General features: G+C 42.0%; 1 protein-coding gene across 14 annotated transcripts in view; it reads left to right on the plus strand.

Moving 5' to 3' along the window:
- Pphln1 (periphilin 1) overlaps positions 1-26,573 on the plus strand; it is a 143,061-nt gene that overhangs the window by 91,203 nt on the left and 25,285 nt on the right. For 8 of the 14 annotated variants that reach the window (XM_008844847.3, XM_008844853.3, XM_029569197.1 and 5 more), the window contains 2 exons: positions 7,494-7,634; positions 18,499-19,278. The exons of 1 other annotated variant lie outside the window; for it this stretch is intronic. In XM_008844847.3, coding sequence (XP_008843069.1) covers positions 7,494-7,634; positions 18,499-18,849 — 492 coding nt within the window. In that variant the 3' untranslated portion in view covers positions 18,850-19,278. Of the gene's footprint in view, positions 1-7,493; positions 7,635-18,498; positions 19,279-26,573 lie in introns of those variants that run through there. 5 more of the 14 variants (XM_029569200.1, XM_029569202.1, XM_029569201.1 and 2 more) reach the window with 1 other exon arrangement.

Raw genomic sequence — 26,573 nt, forward strand, 5'->3', positions numbered from 1 at the left:
AGTGTCTATTCCTGTAAGGACAAAGTGCTGTCCCCCCATAATGGAAGTGCTCCAATGTAGTCAACCTGATACAGGTTGCTGGCTGATCACCATGGGGAATAGTGCCATATCGGGGGCTCAGTGTTGGTCTCTGCTGTAGCCAGGTCAGCCTTGGTGAGTGGGAGTCCATGCTGTCGAGCTCATGCATAACCTCCATCTCTGCCACCATAGCCGCTTTGTTCATGAACCCATTGAGCAATGACAGGGATAGCTGGAGAAAGAGGCTGACTGTCCACAGAATGGTTTATACAGTCCACTTGATTATCAAACTCATCCTCTACTGAAACCACCTTTTGATAAGCGTTTATATGAGACACAAGTATCTTCACATCCTTTGCCCATTTGGAGAGATGTATCCACATACTTCTTCCCCAAATGTCTTTCTCACCAGTTTTCTAGTCATGTTCCTTCCAAGTCTCTGACCATCCAGCCAAATCATTGGCTACAGCCCATTAATCAGTATATAATCACACATCCGGCCATTTCTCTTTCTAAGCAAAATTCAGGACCATGCGCACTGTCCGAAGTTCTGCCTACCGTGAAGACTTTCCTTCACCAGGGTCCTTCAGGGTTGTTCCAGAAATGGGCTGTAATCCCATAGCTGTCCCATTTCTGGGTGGTGCCTGCACAGTGTGTAGAACCAGCTGTAAACCAAGACTTATCTTCTCTTCCTCAGTCAACCAATCATAGGGCACACCCCATGAAGCCACAGGTGCATGCTGAGAACAGGAGGCATTGTAACAGGAGTAGGGGCCATAGGCATTGGGCAACTTCACCATGTAACTTGCTTGGGCCCCAAGGGCCTTCTCGTACCCAGTCATGTATATACCACTTCCATTTGATAATGGACTGTTGCTGTGCATATCCTACGTTATTGCCTTTCTGTCATTTGTTCTAGTGCTTTTCTGCTTATACAGATCAAATAAAAGCTTAGTAGCTTCCTGAGTATTTGGTCACTGAATGCACCATGATTGATTAGCCAGTGTCACAGGTCCGTCCAGTTCAGGCTATTATAGGTGTAGTTTTGCCTTTGCTACACTTACTTTGCCTTTGGCAATTCACTGCTGCTGCCTGACCTGCTCTGAGGTCCTGATAGATCATTTAATTCATGCATCTCCACCTCTAAGATCTGGCACAAGGAAAAGAGCCAAAACAAAGTCCTTCAGATGTGCTGGTGTTTCCATTTTATGTCTTATAACATCAGTGAAAGGCATGTCCTCTGGGCCTTCCCATTGTGGAGGATTTGTTTCACACAGCAGATCATACCAGTTTGCCTGGGTCTTAAAAATCCCTTCATCAACACTAAATCAAGGGATATCAGGCATCTTCAACTCTTAGTAGGCCGTCTTTCGATAAATAATTCAGCCAACCAATCAAATTTTTGAACCTTTTTTTAACTGTGCAAGCTTCCATATTAAACATAGAATCTCCACTCAGCTGACCCATGTCAAAAAACTCAGCCTGATCCAATTTTATGTTCCTTCCACCATTATCCCTTACCCTTGAAATCCATTCCCAGACATATTCATATATATTCCCCAGACTTCGCTTGAATAGTTAACAAACTCAAATGCTTAGTGGCATAGCACACCTTCTCATGGACCGCAGTTTCTATCAAGCCCTTATGGGCCTGTTTAGCCTTGAATCTGGTTATAGGTCTAGAGGCAATAATTGATGGGTGCGGAGGGACATCAACATGGTCTTGCCTTTCCTGATTAATTCCCTTAGGCAAGGGGGTTCTGCAGGGCATGGGGGTGGGGGTGCATTCTCTACTGAGGGTGGAGAGACTAATTCCTCAGGTGAAATAAACCCTTTAGACTCTGAGGGTTCAAAGTCGTCACCCTCATGAGGGTTCTCCCATACGTCTCCACCCCAAGTTACAGGATTCCACTCTTTCCCTATGACTGCCCTCATTCCCACGGCTGACATTCTCCATTGCTGGGAATTAAATTTTCATTGTAAATCAGCCACATGTATAGTGAGGGCTTCAGCTTTTCTGCAGATTTTCTGCAACTTGAGCTCTGTGGCTGCTAGAGAGACTTCCTGGGCACATTTAGAAACCTTTAGACTGTTGATTTGAACCTGGAGCTGTTTAATTTTATCAGAGAGTTCATTCTTTTCCTCTCTCACTTCATCCAGAGATGCTAGAAGCAACCAGCCAGGATTGACTCTCTATGTAAGATGTTGGACAATTTGTAGAAAAATAAGGAAAATAGAGAGTCAATAAATTTCCTTGACACAGCAACAAGATGAACTGGCCAGTGAGAAAGGAGGCAGGTGGGCAGAAAGTGAAAAAAGTGAAAGCTCCCTTCCGTGCCACGACGTTGTTAGAAGGTGATGCCCACATTAGGGTGGATCTTCCAGCTTCAAATAATCTGATCTAGAAAGTCTCTCTCATTTCAGTTAATCCCAGATCTAGTTAAGTTGACAACCAAGATTAGTCATCACAGGTGCCTCCTAAAAAATAAGAAATGGGAGCTTTTTGTGTAGTTATACAATAATTATATGAATGTAATGATGTAATGTTAGAAACTGATAATAGAATTTATTTCTTAAATGGCTTTTAAGCTTTAGACTATAAAGTCTAAAGCTTAAAATATTTAGCCCAAGCCGGGTGTGGTGGTACATGCCTTTAGTACCAGCACTTGGGAGGCAGAGGCAGACGGATCTCTGTGAGTTCGAGGTCAGCCTGGTCTCCATGGTGAATCCAGGACAGCTGGGGCTACAGAGAGACCCTGTCTCAAAAAAGACCAAAGGAAAAAAAAAAAAGTTTTTGAAGTAGAAAATATACCTATGAGCCAAAAATTCAAATGATGTCAAAGTACTGTAGCATGTCCTGTGCCATTATTCCCCACTTCCATTTTGTTCCTTTTAAGAAAACTGCCTTTGGGGCTGGAGAGATGGCTCAGTGGTTAAGAACACTGACTGTACCTGCAGAAGACCTGGGTTTGAATCCCAGCACCCACATTGCAGCTAACAACCATCTGTAACTCCAGTTCCAGGGAATCCGACAGTCTCTTCTGTCTTCCGTGGGCATTGCATGACATAGGGGCACTTACCTACATGCAGGCAATACACGCATACACATAAAACAAAAATAATAAATAAAATATTAAAAAAGAAAAGAAAACTGCCTTTGTTGTATTTGTTCCTGGGTCATCTCCTCAGAGGCTACATACACATACATAAAGTATCTATTCCTACGGGCAAACTCATCCCCCTTTAAACAGAATTGTTAGTGTGCTGATGGAGAATAGTCTAAAGGCTATTCACTATTGAATTGTTTATAATAGAACTAATTATTGTTGCCTTGTGGGATTGTTTCTAATGGTTTTCTATTAAAGGAGCAAAATACTGAACTTTCAAAGATCGTGATTACATGTTTTTACTGTAATCCTTTATGTGTATATGCCTTTCATTTCCATGTGGATATTTCTTCTGTGTTCCGTATTCCATAAATAGATTGCTTAAGGAATAGCCATAAACAAAACCTTTTTATCTGTCTCTTAATATTTATTTAATAATTTATCATAATTTTAGAATGGAGTAAGACTTTGTTTAATTGAAAAGTAAAAGCAGGGGCTGGAGAGATGGCTCAGCAGTTAAGAACACTGGTTATTCTTGCAGATGATCCGGGTTCGAATCCCAGCACCCACATGGCAGCTAACAACTGTCCGAAACTCCAGTTACAGGGGATCCAACAGCCTCTTCTGTCTGCCGTGGGCATTGGACGACATGGGTGCACTTACCTACACACAGGCAATACATGCAGACACATAAAAATAATAAGTGAAATATTAAAAAAGTAAAAGTGTACCAATCATTCCCTCTAATCTATTTCACTTTTTTTTTTTTTTTTGGTATTTTTGAAACAGGTTCTCCCTACTGTAGCCCCAGCTGGCCTAAAACTCACTATGTAGACCAGGCTGACCTTGAACTCGTAGAGATCTGCCTTTGTCTGCCTCCTGAGTGCTGGGACTAAAGGTGTACATACCACGCCTGGCTCGCTTACTCTTTTTTTACAACGTTTTTAAATTGAATTTTTGTGGTTTTCATACCATATAGTTTGATGGTGTTTAAATCCCTCCCCATCCTCATTCTCCACTTACTGCCCCACCTAATTTAATTATATATCTAATAAGGCCTATGGAATCTAGTTTGTGTTCGTAAATGTTCTTCAGTGTGGGTCCATCCACTGGAGCCTCATCAACCTACCAAGAGTCCCACCCTTGAAAGAGACTGTCTTTCCCCCGTCCCAGCAACCATTGATTGCTAAAATTTCCTTAGGGTGGGTCGGAGATTTTTACCCACTTCCTCATGTCTGTGCTGAGATTTTGTCTGGTTTTCAGACTTGTGCATGCTGTCACAGTTGCTGTGAGTTCATATGATTAACTGACCAGCTGTCTGGAATACTCTGTTTCTTTGTGGTTATTCACCACCTCTGGCTCTCACAATCTTTCTGCCCCCTCTTCTGCAATGATCCCTGAGCCTTGGGAGGCAGTAGTTTGATACAGGTGTCCTATTCAGGGACAAGCACTCTACTGCTCATTGGCCAGTTGTGGATTTCTGTGTTAATCACCATCTGCTATGTATGGTAACTTACCTGGTGAGAATTGAGAACGCATTAATCTTAAGGGTAGAACAAGAAGTTATTAGGAATCAGTTTAATATGATAACTATTTAGTAGGACTCTCCCCTATATTTTGTGGCTTGTCTAGCCTCAGATTCCTAAGCCAGATGTTAATGTCCGGTATGGGCTCCACCCTATGATGTGGATCTTAAATCCAATTCATGCCGCTATTGTAATGGTAGGCCTACCTTGCCACAACTAGTTGTTGTTAAAGGATTCACAGCTGGATAAGGTTGAATATTTTTTTAGTAGCATGCATAGCACCTTCCAACACTGTGAATGTTACCCAGTAGAGATGAAATTCTGAAGTCAGCAGCAGCTGGATTTCTAATTTGTTCTACAGCTCATGTATGCAGTGTCTTTAGCATACGCTGTTACCATCCAGTTCTAGTGCGTAATCAAGAGCAGGGGCAGTGGCCAGTATTGAGATTCTTAGGACTTGTGGTCAACAGCTTCTAGAGAGGGAGTCCATTCCTGTCATTGACGTCTGTTTTGTTTTAATTAGTCTATGATGTGTAGAAGAGATGATTTCCCCTTGTTATAGGATAACTCCTTTTAATCTCTTTTTATGATATATATGTATATACTTTAAGTAACTGAGGCTAGAGAAATGGCTCAGTGATTAAGAGCACTGACTGATCATGAAGAGGACCTGGGTTTAATCCCCAGCACCCACATGGTGGCTAACAACCCCCCGTGACTCCCATTCCAGCAGATGCCTTCTTCTGACCTCTGTGGACATTGCATGACATACATGTAGGCAGTACACTCTAAACACATAAAATAAAAATATATAATAAATAAAATATTTTAGGAAGCTTCTATAGTGGTGGTTTCCCATACAGCTTTTTCTAAAGGCCTTTATTGTTACTTACCACCCCCCATTCTTCCTCCTCTGCCCTCGCATTCCCCACCCCATTTAGCCCTTTCTTTCTTTCTTTTGTTTTTTTTTAAATTTTTATTTATTTATTTTGGTCTTTTTGAGACCCAGCGGTCCTGGAACTCACTATGTAGACCAGGCTGGCCTTGAACTCACAGAGATCCCCCTGCCTCTGTCTCCCGAGTGCTGGGATTAAAGGTGTGCACCACCATGCCTGGCCCAATTTTTTTTTTTAATTTTTATTTTATGTGTATGTGTGTATTTCCTGCATGTAGGTAAGTGCACCCGCGTTGTGCAATGCCTGTGGAGGTCAGAAGAGGCTGGGACTGGAGTTACAGACAGTTGTTACCTGCCATGTGGGTGCTGGGATTCGAACCTGGGTCTTCTGCAAGAACAACCAGTATTTTTAACTGTTAAGCCATCTGTCCAGCCCAAGTCCTTTCTATTTTACTTTATTTTATTTCTTGGTCTCTTCTTTTTTGGAGACAGGGTCTCCCTGTAATCCCAGCTGATCTGAACTCAGTATGTAGACCAGGCTAGCCTTGAACTCACAGAGTTCTGCCTGCCTCTGAACTCTTTCTATTTTAATGTTCCCCACTTCATATCACTGCATTCTACCACCCCTCCCAGGAAGCCTCTCCGTTCATGGCCAGTTACTAATTTCTTGACTCTCTGGATTTTCATATTAAAACACGTGTACCTAAGATTTCAAAGCTAGCATCCAGCCATGAGAGAACACAAGACTGCTGTCCTTCCGGGTCTGGGTTACTACACTCAGGGTGATTGTTTCCAGTTTTATTCTTTTGCTTGAAGTTTTCTTAATTTTTTTTTAAGAGCTGAGTGATCTGTTGTGCATATGTACCACATCTTCATTATCTATTCATCAGTTTTCAACATTTAGATTGTCTCCAATTCCTGGCTGTTATGAAAAGGGCAGTTATGAACATGGATGAACAGGTATTTCTGTAGTAGGGTATAGAGCCTTTTGGGTGTATGCCCAAGTGTGTGACTGGGTCATGTGCTAGTTCAATTTCAAGCTTTATTGAGGAATCCACACTGACTTCCATAGTGGTTGCACCAGTTTACACTCCCATATCAGTGGACAGAGCTCCCCTTTCTCCACATCCTCACCAGCATTTGTTTTTTTTTTTTTTTTTTCCATTCTGAGTGGGATAAGATGAAATTTCAAAGTGGTTTTAATGTGCATTTCCCTGATGACTAGAGATGTTGGATCTTTTAAAGTATTTCATTTGTGTTTCATTGTTAGAGAACTCCCTATTCAGCTCCTTGTCACACTTTTAAATTTTATTTTATGTTTAGTTTTTTGTTGTTGCTCTTTGTGTATTTTAGATCCTAACCCTCTGTCAGTGGTATAGCTGATAAAAATTTTTTTCCCCATTCTGTAGGTTGACTCTTCACTCAAATGTTTTCTTTTGCTTTACAGAAGATTTTAATTTCAGGAGGTCCCACTCTTCAGTTGTTGGACCTAATGCTTGTCTAGGAGTCCTGTTCAGAAAGTCCTTTTCTGTGCCTGTAAGTTCCGGTGTAGTCTCTACCCTCCTCAGTCTGATTCAGCATATTAGGTCTTATGTTTAGGTCCTTGACTCTTTACATTTTCTTTTCTCTCTCTGTCTCCCTCTCTTGAGACAGGGTCTCCTTGTAGCCACAGCTGGCCTGGAACTTGCCCTGGAGACCAGGCTGGCCTTGATCTCAGAGAGATCTGCCCACCTTTGCCTCCAGAATGCTGGGGTTAAATAAGGTGCATACCACGACTCCAGGCTATTCAGGTATTCTAATTATGCATAACGGCATTGAAAGTTTCCTTTTCTTAGAATTTGTTAAATAGCATTTTCTTTTAATATACTCTACTCTTGGTGGCCACACAGCATCTCAGATACTCCATGTCCTTAAGGAAAGTAATTAAGGACCTGTTTTTTTTTCAAGACTGGAGCCACAGCACCTTCATTTATTGATCAGACAGAAGAACCTGAGTCAAACACAGCAGATGGCCCAGAATTGTTTGAAGACAGTCAGCTGGACAGTCGCTCTAAAGCAATAGCATCAAAAACCAAAGAGATCGAACAGGTGAGAATACAGTTTTTTAAGAGACGTAATTTTTGGATTGTGTCATTCTCCACATGTAAGTATTTATTGAATAAACACAGTCATTTGTCTTTTTCCACTTGTAACTCAAATTTCATTGAAAACATTTTTGGATTAATTTCATAGTCATTATTGACATTGTGATCACCTTCCTTAATTTTAAATAATGAATTAACTTGATTTTTTTTAAAAGAGAAAGTAGCCTATTAATGAGTAGCAATGAAAAACTGTTAAGCTTGTCATAGTGACATTATTCTGAACAATAGCATCTTGTTGTTTTTTTTTTTTTTTTTTTTGTCTTTTTGAGATAGGGTCTCCCTGTAGCCCCAGCTGTCTTGGAACTCACTATGTAGACCAGGCTGGCCTTGAACTCACAGAGATCTGCCTGCCTCTGCCTCCTGAGTGCTGGGATTATTCTTTTTAATGATGTTGTTAGTCTCCACTTTGAAGAAATGTCAGCCGTTGCTTTAAGTAATTTTCTTTTTGGCCTTTTTGAGACAGGGTCTCCCTGTCTGGTTCCCCCAGCTGGTCTGAAACTTATTATGTAGAACAGGTTGGCCTTGAACAGTTATATCATTTTCTAAACTATATCTGAAGTTAAGAACAAATTAAGGATTACCTTATTCAGTTTCCACACCAATGGAATCTGCTTCCCTTGATTGGGTGGGAAACAACCTCAACTAAATCCTGGATGAGATTGTGACTGATTGTGTTGACGCCGTGTGTAGCAGAAGATAAGAGCCAAGCTAGGAAATTTGCCATGCAAACCAATAGAGTTTCAAAATGAAGGTTGTTGGAATGTTCAGTTGAGGAGTATAAGAAAAATGGAGACGAAGAAAATTTTATTTAATTTGGTGTGTCCAGGTGTTGGTGTCTTCGAAGATATCAAGTAAGTGAGAACATATATGAAGTTCCTTACTACATGCACCTTCATGAATTTACATGTCGTTGCCCTGTACAAAACTTCTGTCCTTTTGTTTTTCTATTCTGGCTTCACTTATTTCCCATTTTGTGTGTGTGTGAACGTGTGTGTTTATATCTCTGCATTTTTCTGTGTTTTGGATCTGAATGTGCGTGTGTGTGTCCAGAGGACAGCCTCAGGTGGAGGTGTTCAAGTGCCATCTACTTCTTTTTCTTTTCTTTTTTAAATATTTTATTTATAATTTTTACTTTGTGTATATGAGTATATTGCCTGCATGTGTGTAAGTACACTCATGTAGTACACTGTCCATGGAGGACAGAAGAGAGCATCAGATTTCCCTGGAACTGGAGTTATGGACGATTGTTAGCCACCGTATGGGTGTTGAGAATTGAGCCTGGGTTCTCCGCAAGAGCAGCCAGTGCTCTTAACCACCGAGCCATCTCTCCAGCCCCCTTCTTTTTGTTTTTGAGACAGGTCTCTCACGGGCCTGGAACCAATCAAGTAGGCTACACTGGCTAGCCAGTGAGCCCCAGGGGCACCTGCCTGCATCTCCTCAAGCACTGGGATTACAAGCACTTGGTACTATGTGTGGCTTTTTATTTGCGTTCTGTAGGTCAAACTCAGATTCTTGTGCTTTGAAGTCAAGAGCTTACTGACTGAGCCGTGTCTCTAGCTCCATTTTCTTTTGTGTTTGAGGCAGGGTCTCATAGTTTAGCCCAGGCTGCTCTGAAACTTGGCTGGCTTTGAACTTCAGTGTTTCTGCCTCAGCTTCCAAATGCTGGGGTTGCTGTGTGGGCCATCATGCTAGCTTTTTTGTTTTTAAATTCACTTGACATTTGTTTGTTTCCTTGTCTCTCTTTACCATAACAGACTTCATGAGAACAAGGAGTTTGCTTTGCTAAGTACTCTATTGCCATAGAACAGTGTGTAGTAGACTCATGAAAAGTATTTGTTGAATGATATGCAAATTCATAAGGGACGGTGACCCTTGAGTAGTTTCTGAGTCACTTGAAGTCAGGGTCTCTCTTACTTTGTCACCTACCATATGACTTAGGCCTCTTAGCAGCAAGTGCTTGGTAACTTTAGGTCGAATGGATGAATGATTTAATGTCTCTTTTCTTCCCACATTGTAGTTCTTTAAAGACAAGGTTCTCCTAAGAACATAACTGGCAGAAACACTGTGCTGAAATAACAGGGAGTATTTGTGTTTGTCATTTATTAATATTTTTGCTCTTTCTTTGTATTATCATTCATAGTTGACCTCTTTGATCTTGAGAAAGTACCAGTCAGGTACACAATCTAGCTTGATGGTACACACAAAATTACTTAGTTTGAAACCAATTTTATATCACTCTGTAGGTTGATCTCACAGAGATCCGCCTTCCTCTGCTTCCATAGTGCTGGGATCCAAGACTTGCACTACCATGCCTGGCAAATTTATGTCTTTTGACATATTGTTACCTTTTCATCTCTGGACATGTAAGAATTTTCTTAGTGTTAAAGGTGCAGGTGATTTTTTAAAATCCTTCAGATTATAGTTAGCTATGACAGAGAACTACGAGTCTAAATCTTTAACCCAGATGACATTAATTTGCATCTAGGAGATGGTGTATTACTAGGGATGAACTGCTTTGAACCAGCCCACTTTGATTTGAATATTCTTTGATGGATATGATCTGCTTCTGTATCCAGCACATTTGAGTTCCTTATGCTTTGGAGCCTAGGCTAATTTCTTGTTTTCCATCATGAGTACAGATTATCTCCTTGAAGTTTGGCCATTTTGTGTTAAATTATTGGAATATTTTGCTAGGTTTCCTGTTTTGATCAAATCCACACCCACTCCCTCCCCTCCAACTCCTCCCATATATCCCTTCCTCCCCTCCTTCCCTTCCTTCCTTCTTCCCTCCCTCCCCTCCCTCCCTTTTTCCCTCCCTGCCTCCCTCCTTTTCTGGGCTTGTTTCTCTAACAGTCCCTCTCTGAAGCGATAACCTTAAAATCTTTTAAGGATTAGATACAAGCTCCCAAATATTTTTGATGTTTTTGGCCTTTGGAACAGAGTATGTTGCTAAGAGGCCCAAGGACATTGTGACTTTTAGCCAAGAGACTGGCTACTTTTCCTTGGGGCCTTTTTACCCTAACCACCTAGCCAATTCCTACCTCTTATTCATTTATTTATTTATTATTATTTATTTATTTATTTTATTATTTTTATTTTGTGTGTATGAGTGTATTGCCTACATGTATGTGAGTGCACCCGTGTAGTGCAATGCCGCGGAGGTCAGAAGAGGGCTTCGGATACCCGTGGAACTGGGGTTAGGACGGTTCGTAGCTACCATGTGGGTGCTGGGAATTGAACCCCGGGTCCTCTGCTAGAGCAGTCAGTGCTCTTAACTGCTGAGCCATCTCTCATTCATTCTTATTCATTCTACCTCTTATTCATTCTTATCTCTTATCACACCGTCCTCTGAGGAGGCTACCCAAAATGCTGATAGGGGATCGGGACGCAGACCATTCTGTCTTTAAAGAAGGAAATTTTGCTGGGCATGGTGGCACGTCTTTAATCCCAGCACTTGGGAGACAGAAGCAGGTGGATCTCTGTGAATTCCAGGCCAGTGGGGGCTATAGGGAGACCCTGTCTCAAAAAGACAAAAAAAAAGAAGGAAATTTTACCATTTCTCCTGCCTTAATGTGGGATTCTTACCTGTGGCTTGGGGTTTGGCATTGACTCCTTAACTGTCATGTTCTGCAGCCATCGGAGATCTATTGCCGCCCCATTTGACTTGTCAGTGCCGTCTCATCACTTATGTTCCTGTTTCTTGCCAAATTGCCATCTAAAAAGAAGCACACAAAGTCAAGTCTCCCTTCTTTTGCAGCTCCAGAGATCAAACCAGAGTAAATTCTTTGCAACTTTATAGCATTTATTATTCTGAGTCCTTTAGACTTTGATTAAATGGTATGTAGCTAGCCTATCTGGGAGACCCCCTGTTTTCTTGGTGTCCTGACCTCAAATGTTATTTTCAAAAAACTTTTCATCTTCTTTCTTCAGAAGACCTTGGATATGCCTTACCTAAATATGTAGGAGGTGTTTGCTTAGGTGTGTGCTGATCGTGTGGCTGAGTGTTAGGGTGGCCAAAAGCCACTCAAAGCACGGCAGAAGCAGAACGTTACCCACAGCAATAGCTGTGAGGTAGCTGATGACCAGCTGGAGCTCAGTGATGCAGTAAATTAATCTTGTAAAAAGAGAGCCTTTGATTTCTTCACCTCAAAGCACAGGGCTTTTCATTTTGTAATTCTTGGATGTTTATATTGTCTACCTCAGAAGTGTTGAAACAGAGGGCCAGCAGGATGGCCCAGTGGGTAAAGGTGCTTGCATCACAAGCCAGGCCACCTGCGTTCCATCTCTGAAACCCACATAAAGGTAGAAGGAGAGAGCCAACCCAGCACACACATGGTGTCAAGCATGCCTCTGTGTGTATGTGTGGGACACATAGCTAGTCATAAGTTTTAAACACTAAAAAACAGTATAAGTCCTTGGATTGCAGTGTAAATATTGTGGTGAGTCAGTACCACAGCATCTTAAACTTTGTGCATGGAAAACATTTGGGGGTTTCATTAGAAGTCAAACTGACTAAGTAGATCTCGGTAGGGCACTAAGATTTGAAATTTCTATTGTGTTTCTTACTGATCCTGCTGTTCTGCAGTCTATTTTAAATAATAGTTAGAAAAGAGCTCTTTGCTACTCAAATTCTGTTATTTCTTTTAAGCTGAAAAGTTGGAGAATATTATCATCTTAATCTTATATGGGTTAGAGAAGTTTTAAAAAATATATTTTATTTATTTTTATGTTATATATATGCATGCGTTGCCTGCATGTGGGTAAGTGCGCCCGTGTTGTGCAGTGCCCGAGGAGGACAGAAGAGGCTGTTGGATCCTCCAGAACTGGAGTTGTAGGCAGTTGTTAGCTGCCATGTGGGTGCTGGGATTCGAACCCAGGTCTTCTGCAAGAGCAGCCTATGAGTTCACTGGGATGCCTGGGAGGTAGATTCCTGAATATATAGACTCCTGAGTCTGTATTATGTTTTAATCCACTTTTCATGATTTATTGCTGAATAAGGCTAAGGAGTCATTAGAGGGTATGAGTTTACAGAGAATTCTTAATTTCTTGCCTGTACTAAGTACTTGTCAATCTTTCTTTAAAGTTATATTAATAAATACAATTAGTAAAAATCTAGACCAAGCTGAGAGTGGTGGCACACACCTTTAATCCCAGCACTCCGGAGACAGAGGCAGGCAGATCTCTGTGTCTCTAAAAGACCAAAAAACAACCCTAAACCAAGACAGGTCTAGGGACATGCTTGACACTAACCTTTCTCCCCTTGCTGCTTTATCCAGGCTTTGTTTGTCTACTGAAAAAAAATGGGTTGATTACTTATTTATTTGATAATTTCTGATTGAGAGCAGGAATATTTTAAAGAAAACTGTTCTGTTGTAAATATAAAAAGGAGTCCCCAGTGGCATTTGTTGAAGGATATTGACATTTTTGGTTTTCTTTTAACTTGAAAAGACCCAGATGATGTATTTAAATACGTACATATTCTTGTTGAGGGCAGGCACTCTGTTACGGTCCTAGAGCACTGTTGCTCTCTAGGAACCTTTCTTACTCGAATTCATAAGAGTAAGAGTAAGTCAAATTGATCTAAGTCATTTTTCTCTCTGAGGTATCACGTGATAGGTAAAACACTATTCTACTAAAGGTTTATTTTGCTTCAATTCCACATTCCAACCATTTTTGTGACTGGGCTGTTAATTTGCTTTTCTTAGAGGTTAGGCTAAGTAATCTTTGATCTTTCTGATTTAAATCACAATGTTTAATACTCAATATTTTTTTGTCTACATACTGGCTTGTTTATTTTGTTATTGTAGTGCTGGAAATTGAATCCAGAGCCTCACACGTGCTAAGCAAATGCACTTCTGATGAGCTATATATCCAGTCCTCTGTACATGCTCTTGCATGTTATTTCACATTTATAATTGAGTTTTTAGGTGTTTTGAATTTTAAAAAATTATTTTATATGTACGAGCATATATATTGCCTGCATGTGTTTAATGTAATGCTCCTGGAGGTCAGAAGAGAGTGTTGGATCTCCTGCAACTGGAGTCAGGATGGTTCTTAGCTGCCATGTGGGTGTTGGGAATAGAACCTGGGTCCTCTGGAAGAGTAGCCAGTGCTCTTAATCATTGAGCCATCTCTTCAGCCCCAGTATTTTGAATTTTTAACTCTCTTCTTAGCGTATAGGGAGCTTACACTAAAATGACATATATTTTGAAGACCTTCATGTGAACCCATGTTAGACATGGGTGAGTAATTAGTGCTTGTTGAGTTAATGAGTGGCACAAAGTTTCCGTAAATAAAACGTTGCATTTAATCTGTGTTGGAGCTCTGCTGTTCTCTTCTTGCAATGTCTAGCTCAGCCTCTGTCAGCCAGGTGATTCCCAGCACTCTCACTAGCCATGTTCCTTGCCTTTCAATAGGAAGACTGTTTTTACTTTGAAATAGTCTGGAAATAAGATAGTCAAATGTACAGTCATCTTGAAAATGTTAATTAGAGTTGTGGTCATGGAAAAGTATCAGCTCTTATCCCGTGATGGATTAAAATGGAATTGTTTTCAAAGTAGCGGAAGCTCTATCTGTTGTTGAATGTGCATGATCGAAGCATTGTAGCCTGCCTCACATAAGAGAAACATTCTTTGTTTTTCCTTGTTATCAGAGCAAGTAGCGAATGTTCTTAAAAGTTCAGCTCTCGCTATTATCTTGTCTAGACATCATGTCTGCCCAACTGTGTTTAACAATCCATTATTAGCAGCCATTTGTTCAGACTTCACATATATAGGTTCATTAAAATACACTCAAAAAGATCTGCCTCTGAGAAATCTGCATTTCTAAAATAATTGAACATAATTCATTTTGGACAAAGTTTGTAGTTTTTAAGATTTTTGGTTTGTTGGTTAAATCTTGATTATGCTATTACTACTGAAGTATTAGGGAATGTTTTTATTTTAAGAGAGTTGTGTGGGGCTAGGAATATAGCTAAGTTAGTACTTACTTGCTTAGCATGCATGAGGCCCTAGGTTTGATTCCCCCAGTAATGGTTAAACTGGGTGTGGTGATATATATATCTATAATCTCTGCATATAGGAGGTAGAGACAGGAGTATCTGAACTTCAAGGTCAGGCTGTGTATCTAAGAGCTAACTCTCTACAAGGTAATCTATCATATTGGAAATCTCAAAATCACATATCTTAGCCTTTAAAGTAGTTTTTTTATACCTGATATAATCCATAATAAGCTTGATCACCTAAAAATATACAGAAGTGGGCTGGAGGGATAGCACAGCTGTTAAAGGCTAAGGCTAACAACCAAAAAATAAAAAATATACAGAAAGAGACGATGTGAATGCCAAACCTTTGTAAAACCCGTAGTCTGGAAGGTGCCAGGTGCTCACTAGTTTATCTTGGACCTTATCCTTGGTGCTGCTACCACGGCGGCAAATACAGTGTAGGCAAAGGGTCAGTAAGCCCAGGTGCAGGCTGCTGCCCTCCACCAGCTGCCAGCGGTCAGTGCTCAGTACAGACTCTCCACTGGTTTTGTTTCTGCCCTTACCACTCAATTCTGCTTTTCTTAAGTCAGCAGTTTTATTTGTTCTAGATAAAATGTGGAGAACCTTCATAGTGCATGGTCTGGTTGACCCTGCTTGCCCTTCGTGCTTTAAAGTCTCAGAGCTCTTTCCACACTGTTAAATGTGATTAAGTCAAGATTCGTCTCAGGCAGGATTGACAAGCGTTTGTCTATGTTGCCCTCCCTGTATTGAAAATCTCAAGTGGTCATGTCAATGTTGAGTATATTTTGTCTGTGTCTTTGAAGTTTTGAGGTATTACTTACTTTTGTATTACTTCTCAGAAGTACTTTATAGTGAGTTTGTTGCACAGGTAGGGCTTGAAGAGGTGTTTTTCTTTTCTTTTTTCTTTTTTTTAAAATCTTTTTGAGACAGGGTCTCCCTGTAGCCCCAGCTGACCTGGAACTCACCATGTAGACTAGGCTGGCCTTGAACTCCCTGAGATCCGCCTGCCTCTGTCTTCCAAGTGATGGGATTAAAAGCACCCCACCCCCCAGCCCAGACGTGTTTTTCTTAAGAGCAGCAGGGATTGTGGGACTGCTAGCCTCTTGTTTGTTCTGTCCTCCCTCCCTCCTTCCCTCCCTCCCTCCCTCCCTTTGAAAAAAAAAAAGCCTGTTCAAAAAGTGGTGTTGGCAAACTGGATGTCTTCCTGCAGAATGAAATTGGATCTACAACTTTCACTTTGCACAAAAGTCAATGGATGTATTAAACAGCACAATAAAGGCTAAAACAAACTTTAAGTCTGATTTTAAGTTTTTAAAAGACAATCTTGAAGGGGATAACCTACAATTTAAGATTTTATAAAAGATAGAAAGGTTGGGGATATATCTCAAGGGTAGACTGTTTCCTTAGCCTGAATCAGCCCTGGATTTGCTTCCTCATATCCCCCACTCCCACCCACCAATAAAAAGAATAGCAAAGCTGAGCTACTAAACGCGACCCTCTAGAGCCAGAAATAGGCCAATTCCTATGTCCAATTGGAAGACATAAAGGAGAATAAAGGATACTCAGTATTCAGAGAGAACATTGTATAACTTTCTAGCTGTAGTGAAATGAAATACTCAAATAAGGGGGCATAAATTATCTTACATGATTTTTCAGATTTGTATCTAGGCATACTATAGGAAACTAATTGTAAAAAAAATAAATTTTGAAATAAAAATAATTTCTTACTCCCTTCATAGGTTGTTGTAAAAATAATTAGAACATTTATTATTATTTTTAGATTTTATGTGTATTGTCTGTGTGTACATAATGTCATGCAGTCATGCAATCTAGAGCCAATATTTTTTATATAATCTCAGGCTTCAATTACATAGTAAATTCACAAGAAATCCTCAGACATAGAAAAGATTGAAGCTGACTTTGCTTCTGCCTCTGAAATACCTGAAAGGAAGCATTCCTGAAGATGTACTGTAGAAAATCTCCTATTTGGCTCCTTCACTGGTTAGATTTATACTGAGTCCCCTACAGCAAAGGTGCCTGCTTAGGTAATTTTCCTTTCAGCCTATTAAGAGGTAAGCAGTACTGTAGTTGATTATATACTTGCTATGGTTAGGAAGAAAAGATGTTGCTAACTTTTGTCTGTATACTTTTCACAGGCAGACAATAGCTACACAACTAATAAACTCACTAAATCGCCTGAAGCATGATGCGTTATTGCAATAATAAATACCCACTTGTCTCAGGCATTTGTTAATAGAATACAACCTGAACAGCCTATTCAGGCCTTGGTCATTCCTACAAAAAATACCCCTATGGGAGTGCTCTGGCAGGCCCAGGGACCATTGATTTAGGTCCACTCTTCCTGTAATTGAGGCCTGAGCAATTATAGCCCTTAAGCTAGTTCAAACCTCCTGTCTTCTATATGGCCGTGACCGAGAGTCACTCGTCCTCCCTCTCCCACTTCCTATGCTCCAACCACTGTTCGTTGATAACCCTGGCTTTCAAACTCTCCTATTAGCATACCAGGGAAGGTATGACAATCATTACCCCAAACATAGACTCCTTCAAGGAATAAGGCAACTTCCCCTGTCTGTATTTCCCCAGGCATTTCCAAAACGTAACCCCCTTCCTAAGGCTCCTCTAATCTTCACTGATTCTAGTCAGCATAAATTTGGTTATGTGATTTTTCAGGAGGGACAGCTTTCCTCACAAAAGGTCTTTCCCTTTCAAGGATCTGTACAATTTGGAGCGTTATCTGCTGTGTTACAAGTCTTCCAAGACTTTCCCACTACCCCATGTAATATATTTTCTGACAGCTCTTATGTAGTCCAAACTATACAAAATGTAGCCTTTGAAGCCTTCTGGCCTTGCCATAATCTCCTTGATCTATTTACTTTCCTCGTTACAACTACTACTTGAGCAACGCTCTGCCCCTTGGTATGTCCAGCATCTACACTCTCATACCTATCTTCCAGGGCTTCTGGCAAAAGGCAATGCTACCATTGACAGATTGGTAATGAATGCTACCCTAGATCCTACCCTAATACAGCAAGCCAGGGACTTACACGCCAGCTTCCACCTTTCTCCCCAGGCTATACATCGACTCCTACCTACTTTGCCGATTCAAAGCTGCCAACATTTGGTCCATGCATGCTCTTCTTGTGCCCCCATTTTACCCTTGGGGCCATTGCAACCCACCGGAACCCTTCCCAGAGGCCTTGGCCCTAACAAGATCTGGCAGATGGATGTCACTCACTTTCCTTTGTCAAGCTCAAGTATATCCATCATATTATTGATACTTATTCTAATGTCCACTTTGCCTTGGCCTGCTCTGGTGAGACTGCCTCCTATGCCATAAACACTGTAAAATATGCCATGGTTCTTCTGGGAGTTCCCTGGCAAATTAAAACGGACAATGGCCCTTGCTGTGTCTCTGCTGCCTTCAGCCATTTTTGCTCTGACTGGTATATTAAGCATATAACCGGTATCCCTTACAATCCTCAGGGTCAAGGGATTGTTGAACGTTACTACCAAACACTCATTAAACAAATACAGAAGATAGGGGGAGACAGTGATAAAGGCCCCCACTATAAGGATCCCAATTTTGTTATACAACAAGCTCTATTTGTATTAAATTTTCTAAAATTTGACTCCAGTGGCCTCTCACCAGCAATAAAGCATTGGGGGGCATTCACTCAGCCCACTCCTGCCCCCATGGTGTGATGAAGGGACCCTCTCACAGGCAAATGGAAAGGCCCACACCTACTATTAACACAAGGGCAAGGCTATGCTTGTGTCTTTCCAGATAATATTCCTGCCCCCATTTGGATCCCAGCCCGGAACATCAGAATTGCCTGTGATGGAAAGCCTCCCTCCACAACCACTGACCCCAGAGGTGGCAGCCCTGAACCTGGAGAAAGCGACACACCTCTCAACCGCCGAGAGGCCGACCCGGCGTCGCAGACCACGAAAGCGACCACCTCCAAGGGCACACCCGATAACCTGGGGCGACCTTAAGTATCTCACTACTCAAGCAGAGACTATGGCCAATCAAAACCCTCAAACCAGTGGGAACCCCTTGTCTATGTTCCTTATTATGTGTGCCATTGTTACTGCTAACTCTCGAGCGTTAGCAACTCCCCTTAACCCCCACTAACCCGTCAGCCTTACTTGGCAGATTATTAATGTAGCCAGTGAAAAAGTGGTAAATTCCACATCAAAATCTACAACTGCTGGCCAATGATTCCCTGAACTACAGACATAACGCGCTTCTGTCTGCCTTGATTGGTCCCCTTGCTTTGTTAACCCTTCTCCTGATTTTTGGACACTGCATTGTTAAGGGTCTCATTAATTTGGTTAAGGCCCGCATTTCTCTAGTTCAGTTGGCTGTTGTCCCATCTAGACATCTGATGCCCTCAAATTTAGATGATCCAAAAGACAAACATACCTCTACAAACAATGACCCACTGTTCCTTGCCCTTACCAACCTATAATTGGCTTTTTAAAAGAAAAAGGGGAAGATGTGGGAGACAGGCTTGAGCCTAGGGTGAAAGTCTTATTGATAGGCCTGAGGCAACGGCCTGACAGCTGGAACCACAGGGAACGCCTTGTGACATTTGCTCCGATTGGCAGATCATGAGACTGGTGCCTAGAGCTCGCCACTCCCTGATCACCACCCTTGAGATTCCAAATTATAACACTTAGATATTGCAACAGCCTGGGTCACGTGGTTCCCAGGAATCCAGGCCCTGCACAGGAAACTGGAACCTAAGTAACCTGACACCTATTATGCTAATAAAGTGTGTGGCTCGAGATGTTATAGTAGGGCACAGCCCTGCCAAAGATCTGAGTTAAAACTTCTTGATTGGATCCCCACTATATAAGCTTGTGCCCTTCTACAATAAAGTAGATCTGCGTCACCGAACCTGGTCTCCTTTGCCTGAATGTGGCTCTGCTGACACAGTCTTCTCACCAGCTCTGGGGTCCAGGACCAGGCAGAAGTAGCAACGATCAGAGTCAGCGCAGCAGCGAGCAGAAGAGCGGCCTCAGCGCCGAGTGAGCTGAAGACCAGCCACAGCTTGCGGCCACCGTGAGGAGCGAAGGGTGGTGCCCGTGCAAATAGAGGAGCGGCCGCTGCTGGTGGAGGCTGAAGCCATAGCTTTGTTTATTTCAGGATCCTCTGTCTGATCCCTTGGTCTACCTGTGTATTTTTATATACAAGTACCAGGTTGTCTATCACTATAGCTCTGTAATATAATTTGATGTCAGGTATTGTGGTAACATCCAGCTGCATTTTTCCCCCCTAGGATTGCTTTGGCTAGTCATGTTTTTTTTTTTTTTGTGCTTCCATGTAAATTCTTCGATTGTTTTTTTCTAGATCTGTGAAATACGACATTCAAATTTTGATAGGTATTGCATTAAGTCTGTTTGATTTTGGTAGTATAGCATTTTCACAGTATTAACTGCCAATGTAGGTGTAGGGAAGGTCCTTCCAATGGCTAGGTGTATTCCTAGGAGCTTAATTTTGGACGGTGCTAGTTTGAATGGGATATTTTTCCTACTTTCTTTCTCTGAGAGTATATGGTTAGTATATAAGAAGGCTACTGGTTTTTGTTGTTTGTTTTGTTATGTTTTGAGACAGGGTCTCTCTTTATCCCTAGCTGGTCTGGAGCTCACTATGTAGACCAGGCTGGCCTTGAACTCCGAGAGCTGTCTGCCTCTGCCCCCGTAGTGCTGGGATTAAAGGTGTGTGCCACCATGTCCAGCTTATTTGTTTTTGAAATTGATTTTGTATACTGCAACTCTACTGTGTTTATTAAATCTGGTAGGTTTGTTAAGTAGAGTCTATAGACTCTTTAAAGTATAGAATCATGTCATCTGCAGATAGGGTTGGTTGGACTTTTTCCTTTCCTCTTTTTCACCCTTTTATGTCTTTCTCTTGGCTACTTGTTACAGCTAAGATGTAGAGCACTGAATTAGGAAGAAGGGGCATGGGCATCGGCATCCTTGCTGGCTCCTGATTTTAGAGGAAATTCTCAGTGTTTCTCCAGTTATATCTTGGCTCTAGGTTTGTTGTATTTAGCCTCCATTATCGTGACGTATGCTCCATCTACTTCTAATGTCACTAGACATGAAGGCATGCTTGACTTTGTCAAATGTCTTTTTCCATCAGTCAAGGTAATTCTGTGGTTTCTGTCCTTTAATGTGCTTATATAGTATATCATATATGTTGATTTCTATATGGTACAAAATTCAATTCAAAATGGATCAAAGACCTTCATTTAAAACCTGACACTCTGGGGTTGGGGACGTGGCTCAGTGGCATTGGCAGCTTTTGCAGAAGACCCAGGTTCAGTTCCCAGAAGTTACTTGTGGCTAGCAACCCTCCCAAACTCCCGTTCCAGGGGATCTGATGCCCTCTTCTGGCCTCTGTAGGTATTCCATGACTTGGGTGCACTTACATACATGCAGGGCCAAACACTCATACACATAAAATAAAAAATATTTTTAAATCTTGAAACTTTTAGGTGCAGATATAGGGCATACTCTTCAGGACCTCAGAGTGGGTAGGAACTCTTTGAGGAGAGCATCAGTAGCACAGGAATTAACCCCAAGTATCAATAGACAGGACTATATGAAATTGTAAAGGTTCCACACAGCAAAGGGAACAATCAGCGGAGGACATAGGCATCGCACAGGATGGGAGAAAATCTTAACCAGCTGTACCAGGCAAGGGACTAATATCCAGAACTTACAAAGAACTGCAGACATTAACTATCAAATAAAATTACAAATTAACGAATGGACTAGTGAATTGAGTAGACAGTTTTCAGGCAGTCAGACTTGGCAAATGCCTTTACCTATTCTACCATCTCAGCAGCTCCCACTGAGTTTGTGATTGGTTCTATTTTCCATTTCTAGAAGTTGAGTTTGGTTTTCTGCACATCTGACTTGAATTAGATTTTACTGCTCATGTTTTCATTGCCCCATATTTTTTAAAAAAAGTTTTATACTGAGTAATTTTAGTATCTGAAGTCCCTGGGCTTTAACTCAGCTGTTGTTTCTGCTGACTCTTGCTTGCTTTAGCAAGTTCCCTCATGGGCCTTGAGATTGGAGTTGTTAGCTCATATTCAGAAATAAATTCAAGTTTATTTGGGTTTCCAGGAGAAGCTATCTTCACCTCAGAATCTAGACTTCAGTCGGGCCTTCCTTGTATTAACAGGCAATTTTTGTTTTTAGTTTCTAATTCTTACTTTCACAAAGGTCCTAGCTTTATATAGAGGCCTTAGCGCTTAGCCTTGAGTGAGCCTGAGGTTGTGTCTCTCCTTTCTTGCTGGCTCTTTGGATATAGTCATCTGTGGTTTCAGTATCAGCTTCTCTTTCTCTTAGTTGTTGGCTCCTGACAGTCCCCCTGAGGGAGTTTAGCTGGGTGGTGGCACCTGCCTTAGCATTTGGGGGTTGGAGGTGATCTGGGAGCTACCCCATGAATTGGAATTCACGGAGATCTGAGGCCAGCCCAAGTGAGCCCAAGTGCATGGTAAATGAGTGTAAGAGCCTGCACTTAGCTAGGCTTGGTTTGTTTTTCTTCTCTGGGCTGGTCTCAAACCTTAACTCCGCCTGCCTCAGCCTCCTCACTGATGGAATTACAGGCTTGAGCCACCACATGCAGCTTTACCTGTTTTGAGAAAGATGTATGTCGTAGGCAGGGGTTTTCTGGTAAATGTAGTGTTTTGTTTTAATAGCTTAATTGATTTAGAGATAGTGCAATTATGACTACGATGTGTTTATTACTTTCTGATTTGCTCATTTGCCTTGAAACTGAGATGTACAAAATGAATTTCAGCTATGACAACCCAAGAAGGCTTTTCTGTGGATGCATTTGTTCAGACTCTTAAATTCAGGTGGATCATCAGAGGGAGGAGTGAACTCTAGGGAGGTGAGAGGCACAGTGGGCTAGAAAGATGGGAGCCATGGGGATGACTCGGCTGGATCCGCGTGCTCTGTGCTCTTGTCTTCGACCCTCTGCAGCTTTCATTGTCTTCTCTTCTCCCCAGGATGAACATACAGTTGCAGTGACTTCACATAATAGGTGTTGACTGAGTTTCATTTGCTGGTTTAGATGACCAGGAACTTGAAGAGTCTTGAATGAGGAGCTTAGGAACTTTGTCTTGATTTGGAAGAAAGGCTTTTGAGGGAACCATTTCATTTCAAATCACCACATGAGTATAATCAAATTCTGGCACTTACTAAACTGGAGTTGGTATAGATCCCTCAAGTTAAAGGGCACAGTCACCTACAAGACTGCACTTATTTCCAATGCCAGCCTCAACTGGAGGGCTCCATTCACTTTCACTCTTGTCAACTGGCTATATAAGTCCAGGGGATCCCCACAGGGCCTCCAGGTTTGATTTTACACAGGGACAGCTCACAGAACTTAGGAAGGTGCTGTGCCTCTCACTTTGTGAAGGGTCCAGAACAGGAAGTAAGTGTCCTGTTTCGTCCCCACTGGGTCTGACCCTAACTACTCAGGGTTAGTATAGACCCCACAAGGTGAAAGACACAGCCCCCAGCTATTAGATGAGCCTCAAGTGAAAAGCAGTGTTATTACAGAGTGACTTACTGAGATGGTTGGTAGAAAGAATATAGGAAATAGTCCACGGTGGTTATTTGAGGATAAGAGATAGAGTTTTGAAGAAATTGAATGCTAAGAACAGTGTCTTGTATAGCTCTGTTAGCGGGAGGAAATGGCTTATGATGGCATTTTGAGCATAGCCACACTGTGGTCCCTGTGTACCGGATGGATTGCTTTAGCTGGGAGGGAATGCTCGGTTACTTCCTATATGTGAAGTTAGGCTGGTGTGATTAGAAATGCAGAGCAAGTTCCTGAGAGTGGCAGGAGAATAAGTTTATTTTTGAATGCACGTGAAAGTATAAGGCTATGAGAGACTGACGACAGATGAAGTCACTGGCGAAGCAAGAGGGGCTGTCAGTAATGCAGGTAAAACTAAAAAATTCAGAGAAAGTTTTCTGGGACCCCGAGTAAAGGAGAATAAAGTGTCATCTTTTTGAGGTGGAAGGAAGGTCAGTTGGGAGAGAAGCAATTCTGCTAAGAGCAGAAGGGAAACGGGAGATGGAAGAAGGGCCTGGCAGCAGCTAAGTCCACACTGGGTGTGGGAAGGCCTTGGTTGTCCATGTGCTGTGTACTGATAGGAAAATCAACAAGAGATTAAGAGTTCACAGTGGATCCAGTAATTGCTGTTTTGGACTTTTCCCAACAATTCACAGCATCCTGTGAGTACGGATTGCACAGGCAAACCAGACTGTTTAATTAGCCAAGCTGTAAGCCTTACCTTTTCACCAAGTGAAAGTATTCTGCATGGTGCTCAGCAATCAGTGGTATGTGTTAACTTAGTGAAGGTGGTGATTTTATTTTCTTTAAAGTTACAAACTCCTTTAACCTTTAATTTAATTATATGCACAGTTTCATGTGTGTGTGTGTTTGCCTGCATGTATGTAAGTGCACCATCACATGTGTGCCTGATGCCCAGGGAGTCCAAAAGACGGCATTGGATCCCCTGGCACTGCAATTAAAGATGGGTGTTAGCTACCATGCGGGTGCTGGGAACTGAACCCAGGTCCTCTGCAAGAGCAGCTAGTGCTCCTAACTGCTTAGGCATTTCTCCAGCTCCAGCTTGGCCATTGATCTTAATACATTCAAAGGATGAAGAAAAGAGGAAAAAGAATGTCTTCATGTTAAAATTTTTAAGCTGCCTTTTGTTTTTTCAAAACAAGGCAAGAAATGGCCAATAAGAGTGTTCCCCTAAAAGGAACAATCAGTTCCTCACAAAGGTTAGTGCTCCTGAACTGTGGGATTCAGTTTTCCTGGCCACATGTAATGTTGGAGTGGGTGTGTTTTGTTCCTTCTTACATGTAGACCTGTTGACTGCAGTTATTTCTTTGGAGCCCTCTGGTCCCCGCACTTAGTCCGCGTAGACCCTCTGCCCTGGCTCAGACCCGCCGGCGTTCCTCTAGCTGTCCACCCACCTTTGTTGCACTCCTTTGTGGCTCTCCCCTGTATTCATGCCGTCACTCAGGTCAGCTTAGGCTGGTGAGAGTGCTTATAAGGTGCTTACATGCCTGACTACCTGAGTTCTATCCCAGAACCCATGTGAAGATGGGAAGAGAGAAGTGACTGCAAAGAGTTGTCCTTTGACCTCCATATGTGGGTGCCTCCCCCATGTGCACATAATAGTAATAAAAATACAACAGAAATGAAGGTTTTTTTTTAAAGCCTTATTTTCTGTCCTTCTGGGGGGCCTTGCTTTATGCTGACTTCTGCCTAGAATTTTCTGTTACTGGCTTCTCATTTAAATATAACCCTTTCAACTAAAATATTTCTTCCTGACCAGTCTAAGTAGTTCCTAATTATTTTATAACACCACAATTATGCATATGCTTTTGTGGGTTTTATGGTTTTTTAAAAACCTTCGGCTAAAAATTCATATTCTATTCACCAGAAGAGCTCCATGTGTAAACCCTACATGGCCCTACATGGTAGTCACATGAATACATTGTCTCAGAAACGTAGACAAACATACTGTGTTTTTCTACAGTGTGAAATTTATTAAATAACAATACATTCACAGGAATGGTGGTTTTGTTGGCAGCAATTTGCCTAGTAGTCCAATTTGCCTGTTTTCCTTGACGGCCTGCTAAGGCCAGTGTAGGCTCCTTTATTTCAATCTTATGTGCTAATATTCACACTGATGAAACATGACCCAGTAAATAGTCTTTTTTTAAAAAAGTTTATTTTATGTGTATGAGTTTATTGCCTACATGTATGTAAGTGAACTTGTGTTATGCAACGCCCACAGAGGCCAGAAGAGGGTGTTGGATCCCCTGGAATGAAGTTATGAATGGTTGTTAGCTGCCAAGTGGGTGCTCAGACATGAACCCAGGTCCTCTGCAAGAGCAGCTCTTAACCTCTGAGCCATCTCTCTAGCCCTATGAATACTATCTTTATATATGTGGGTTACTAAATGGCTGCAGAGGGTAAAGGGTACTGCAGCAGAGTTCAGAGAGTTTCAAAGCAGCCTGAGAGATTGAAGAGGGGAACTGTTAATAGATGACAAGTCTGGGTGTGGGGGTGTAGGGGTGTCAGGGGATGAGATAACTACCCTGTTGGAAGTCTGAAGAGCCTGCCAGGCCGCAGAGTCATGCTGAGCTCCAGAAGGGCACCATGATGTGCGGGTAGCTACTCCGCACTGCAACTTGGTTCCGACCTGCAGAACTTCCACCTGGGTACCTGAATTGGGGGGTGGGGCCATGGATGGGACAAGCGACAAGAGAAATGGAGACAAGACAGGAGTCTGATCAAGTCTTGTTTATTGAAGCTCAAGCATGAGTTTTAATAGAGAATGAGAACAAAGGCACACAGAGTGCAAACCATTAGATCAGTCAGAGCATGAGGGCTCTGACGCACATTATAGGAGGAATCTCTGATTACAGAAGAATAGAACCATATGCTGAAAAGAAGAGCTGGATGTGACAAGAGAAATGGAGACAAGACAGGAGTCTGATCAAGTCTTGTTTATTGAAGCTCAAGCATGAGTTTTAATAGAGAATGAGAACAAAGGCACACAGAGTGCAAACCATTAGATCAGTCAGAGGTCAGAGCCTCTGACGCACATTATAGGAGGAATCTCTGATTACAGAAGAATAGAACCATATGCTGAAAAGAAGAGCAAGGCTGTGGGCCAAGGCTATCTAGCAAGGCTATCTGGCCCCGGCTTCAAGCCAAGGTTTTGGGCCAAGGCTGTAAGCCCCGGCTGCGAGCCAAGGCCATGGGCCCCTGCCGCCTGCCAGAGTTTCCAGGCCAAG

The sequence above is a fragment of the Nannospalax galili genome, unplaced genomic scaffold (assembly GCF_000622305.1).
Source record: "Nannospalax galili isolate Female #2095 unplaced genomic scaffold, S.galili_v1.0 scaffold1022, whole genome shotgun sequence".
NCBI classification, from domain to species: domain Eukaryota; kingdom Metazoa; phylum Chordata; class Mammalia; order Rodentia; family Spalacidae; genus Nannospalax; species Nannospalax galili.